At 41.6% G+C, this 5167-nt stretch overlaps 1 protein-coding gene across 1 annotated transcript; it reads right to left on the bottom strand.

Annotated features, from left to right (window-relative positions):
- Window positions 1-1561: 1561 nt before the first annotated feature.
- Window positions 1562-5167, bottom strand: LOC125905642 (peptidyl-prolyl cis-trans isomerase-like). The gene is made up of 5 exons (XM_049603762.1): window positions 5007-5167; window positions 4848-4878; window positions 2201-2289; window positions 1930-2102; window positions 1562-1845 (listed from the first exon to the last, which is right to left on the bottom strand). The coding sequence occupies exons 1-5, from the start codon at window positions 5073-5075 to the stop codon at window positions 1710-1712; spliced, it is 498 nt and encodes a 165-aa protein (XP_049459719.1). The 5' UTR covers window positions 5076-5167; the 3' UTR covers window positions 1562-1709.

The raw sequence follows: 5167 nt of genomic DNA, 5'->3' as shown, positions 1-5167 counted from the left end.
AGAGGTCTCCTCCTCTCCAAAACAAACAAACCAGGTGATTTAAACCAGTAAAAACACTGAATAAAGTAGTGTCAAGTTACAAATTTGATGATGTTTGGCATGTCCAACACAGGCTGCCAACCTAACACCTGCTAATGAATGCCCACTTATTTTCTCAGGAAACTTAAAGATGTTCAGGTGGTCTCCTCCTCTCCAAAACAAACAGACCAGGTGATTTAAACTGGTAAAAACACTGAAAGCAGTTTCACATTTAAAAATCAGTATTTCTCCAATGACGCTCATTACAAAGGGGCTGCTAACCACGGTGGCCAGCACAAAAACACGAGTGGCCCTGTCTAGGGTCAGTGTTTGGTTTGTCTGTTCTGGATTACTGTAGAAACATGGCGGTGCAACATGGTGATCTCTGGAGATGAAGACCTGCTTGCATTAAATCTTAATTTTCAGGCATGGCGCACATAGTTTCAGTTAAATGAACTAGAAGATTCAAATGTGGAGAATCTAACTGAGCTAATAATGTGTAGCATATCCATACTGACAAACATTTATTCGTTTGTGCACTCTAATGTTAGCTCAAGCAGGTATAGCCGACGACCCAGTGGGCTTTTAGAGGTTTTATACATCCAAATATACACTTACCGTCCACTTTATTAGGTACATCTGTTCACCTGCTCAACACAAATAGTTAATCAGCTGTTCACGTGACAGCAACCCAATGCATTTAGTCATGTAGACATGGTGAAGATGACCTGCTTAAGTTCAAACTGAGCATCAGAATAATAAAGAAAGGGGATTTAAGTGACTTTGAACGTGGCATGGTTGTTGGTGCCAGACGGGCTGCTCTGAGTTTTTACTGGGATTTTCAGCACAACCATCTCTAGGGTTTACAGAGGATGGTCCGACAAAGAGAAAATATCCAGTGAGCCAAAATGCCTTGTTGATGCCAGAGGTCAGAGGAGAATGGCCAGACTGGTTCAAGATGGTAGAAAGGCAACAGGAAGTCAAATAACCACTGGTTCCAACCAAGGTGTGCAGAAGACCATCTCTGAAGAATTGATAAGTCAATATTTTTGACTACTTAAGCTGAGTAAACTCTTGATCAGCTGGAAAATGCATCATCACGAAGCTGAAAATAGGCTGTTTTTTTCTGACACCATGAGAAGTTGGCTTTTTAGAGACATGTAGTTCTCATGACAGCAAAGCTACAAACACACTTTACAGAATACAATGCATTGCTGTAGATGAAACTAGCCAACAGTATGTAAGGTAGTTAAAATGAGCACATCCTACAGCAGGAAAATGCAACATACATATTAATGCAACAGTAATATTAACCCACAAACATCAGAATAGGAAACACTGACAGCACGGAGCAGTTTACTGTGCAATCAATACTCTTCAATGCTGGACTTTGACTTGTAGTCGCTTTTTCCACCACAGTACAAAGACATGACAGCCACAGCCCTTTTTCCAGAGTTGAGTTAGTGACCTCTAGTGGTAAAACACGTCAACAAATCAGGTGTTACCCAGAAGAATCAGATACTCAATGAGCAGACATACAAAGTCAGCTTTCATGTTGCTTTATTTACACCATCCACATCATTTTATCCAGATTTTGAGTGTGGTCCTTAAGGGACAGTTTAGAACGTACAAATTATTACACAACGAATGTGGCTGAGTAAGTATAAACCCAACAGAGCTTTGTTGCACTATTATAGTTGACCACAGTCGGCAATGACAACATCTTGTTTAGTTTTGCCACTGTTTGGAGTGCCTTCTTTCTCCATTTTGTCAACAACGTCACTGCCCGCCACAACTTTGCCAAACACCACGTGCTTCCCGTTCAGCCTGGAGAGGAGAGACAAACATCTGAAGTGAGCTGAAACTGTTGATTGGACCTGAATGCAGCAGCACACAGGTCAAAGAACTCACCAGTCAGTGTCAGCTGTGCAGATGAAGAACTGGGACCCATTGGTGTTGGGCCCGGCGTTAGCCATGGACAGCGTGCCCTTCCCTTTGTGCTTCAACGTGAAGTTCTCGTCAGCAAACTTCTCCCCATAGATGGATTTGCCTCCAGTTCCATTGCCCCTGGTGAAGTCCCCGCCCTTAAAAACAAAAAGACTCAGCATAGGTGGCAACAGGAATGGAAAATGCATCAGCTCTGCCGACATCTGAACTTGTGAAAACTTTGCCTTCACTGTACCTGGCACATGAAACCAGGGATGATTCGGTGAAACTTGGAGTTCTTGTAGCCAAACCCTTTCTCTCCGGTGCACAGAGCTCGGAAATTTTCTGTAAAATAAGACACGGCACTTCACTAAATAAAAAAATAAATAAAGTCATTACAAGTAGAAAGCGCCATTTATTGATTTAGAGCATGGGTCTCAAACCACCTGAGGTCACCAGCCAGGCTGCATGGAGTAATGCTGCCGATATGAGACAGTGAGCACCAGACATGTAAAGGCACCCTGCCCCCTCCTACATACCAGTAACGTCTTTTGTGGTCGTTTTGTATCTTTGCCAATTTGGGGCACAATTGTTTGCATCTTTTTGAAGTTGTTCCGAGTCCTGTTGTGATGGTTTTGTCTCTGGTTGTTCCTGCAGTTGTCATTTTGAATCCATTTCTGCATCCCTCTGCAGTCATTTTGTGTCTCTCACAAAGAGACAGTCCCAATTTCCCCCAGGGATCGATAGAAAACTTGTGATTCTGAAGTCATTTTGAGTCTTTGTAGACTGAGGTTTTGTGGTCGTTTGAATATCTTAGAAGTCGTTTTAAGTAAATTTCTAGTCCTTTCAAGTCATTGTGTCTGATTGATTGCATTGCTTTGAAAGTTTTAAAACCTGTCTAGTCCTTTGTAGTTGTTTTGCATCTCTTTGACTCCATTTTGAGTCCCTTTCTAGTCCTTCCATGTCTTTGTGGGGGTTTATGCATCTTTTTGAATCTTAGTTGTTTTGTGTCACTTTCTAGTCTTAGTCATTTTGTGTTGAATCAGTCTGAAGTTACCAGTTTACCAAGTAATTTTGAGTCTCTTTGCAGTTTGTGGTTGTTTTGAGTCCTTTTCTAGTCCTGTGTCTCTTTGTAGCTGTTCTTAACCTTTGTGAGGTTTTATGTGCCTATTTGTGGCAATTCAAAGCTCTTAGTGCAGTCTTTGTGTTTCTGTGTGGTTGTTTTGAATCAGTATGAAGTTCCCAATTTCCCCACTAGAGATCAGTAGAGTATTGGATTCTGAAGTCGTTTTGAGCGTCTCTCTGATCATTCGTGTCTCTTTGTGGTCATTTTGAGTCCCTTTCTAGTTCTTTGTAGTTTTTTTTTTTTTTTTTTTAGTCCTTTGTGTCTTTGTTTTTTGAGTCCATGTCTAGTCCTTCCGTGTCCATTTTGAGTCTCTGGTTTTATTTGTCTTTTGTGGTCGTTTGAATCTCTTAGAAGTTGTTTTAAGTCTCTTTCTGGTCATGTTGAATCAGTCCAAAGTCCCCAATTTCCCCACCCTGAAGCAACAAAGCATTTCTGATTCTGAAGTCGTTTGGAGCGTCTTTCTGATCATTTGTGTCTCTTTGTGGTCATTTTGAGTCTCTTTGGGGTTGTTTGTATCCCTTTCTAGTCCTTTGTGCTTCCCTGTGGTTGCTTTGTAACTCTGAAGGTCCCACTTTCCTCCAGGGATCAATAAAGCATTTCTGATTTTAAAGTCGTTTTGGGTGTCTTTGGGTTATTTTTGCATCTCTTTGAAGTTTTGAGTCCTGTCCTAGTCCTTTGCGTCGCTTTGTAGTCACTATGCATCTTTGTGGGTTTTTATGTGTTTTTTTGTGGTCGATTAAATGTTAGAAGTTGTTTTGAGTCTCTTTCTGGTCCAGTTTGAAGTTGTCAATTTCCCCACCAGGTATCAGAGTATTTCAGATTCTGAAGTCGTGAGCGTCTTTCTGGTCATTTGTGTCTCTTTGTGGTCGTTTTGTGTTTCTGAAGTTCACAATTTTCCCCTGGGGCTCAATAAAATCTGATTCTCAAGTCTGTCTTTTTGCATCTCTTTGTAGTTGTCCTGTGTCGTTTCGCACCCGTTTGTGGTCAGGACCCCTATGGCAAGGGGTTTAACATTTAATAAGTAACTGAATATGTATTGCAGATATCCGTAATTCAATTCTTCCCAGTCAAAATAAACATGACTTCTTGGGACAAATGAAATTACTTTTGCTAGTTTTATTTCAGATATCCAAAATGAAAAAAACTACTTTAAGGATTTAAAGATATCGTCAATTGAATTTTGACATGGACAAATAAAGTTTTAGGTATCTAAAATATAAGTTCTACTAGGAAGGATGAATTGTTAGCATCTATAATAAGCACTCTGAGCAGGAATGCAATTATGGACATCTAGAATGTAAAGTGTGGTGCGACTAAATGTTAAAATGGCTTGCCTGCTAGTAACAGCATGATGTCTGAGCCACTACAAATGAGGTCAAATAGCTAAAGTGGCAATGTGAGACAGTCAGTCAGTAATGCATCAAGTAGGCTTTCTAGTTGCCTTCAGGCTGTGTGACGGCCACTATGTGGAAATGTCTTGCACGTTTCAAGCAAACAAGAGCTCTTCTTCCCCTTTCTCACTACTCCTACTTCCTCCTTCTTACTAGTCATGGCAGCGGTGGCACTCCTTATCTCACTGTTAACACCCACATTTGGCTTTGAAACTGGTTTCTCAGGCTCTCCCTTCCCGCCTCAACCACAGCCTCGCCCCATGTTCACAGTCACTTCTCAGGTGAGGACCCACAGCCAATCATGAGTCCCCCTCAGGTGTGTGGAAAAAGCCAGAGCAGCTGCAGCTCTGTACTTCCTGCTGCGTGCAGTACAACTTAAAGCTTACCTGCAGTCTTTGGGACCACATCAGCCCGAAGCTGCAAAACACAACACATTGGCCTTTTGCACATCATGCATGGATTTAAAATACAGCCTAACCTCCGATTTTAAAGCTTCATTAAATGAATACAGTTGAAATAAATTAGGAAAAGTTTGTTTGTCTTACCTCCATTTCAATCCTGCCGGCTGCTTGTCCACCGATGGTGATGTCAAAGTAAACCCTGGGGTTTGCCATGTTTCAATGCGCGTATGGTGTGGTTGCAGTGTGGAAACGCACTTGAAAGAACAACGCCTCACACGCACTTCATCGACGTCTTTATGTGCATG

Source organism: Epinephelus fuscoguttatus, linkage group LG18 (assembly GCF_011397635.1).
Source record: "Epinephelus fuscoguttatus linkage group LG18, E.fuscoguttatus.final_Chr_v1".
Taxonomy (NCBI): Eukaryota; Metazoa; Chordata; class Actinopteri; order Perciformes; family Serranidae; genus Epinephelus; species Epinephelus fuscoguttatus.
This window is presented reverse-complemented; position numbering and strand designations above follow the sequence as displayed.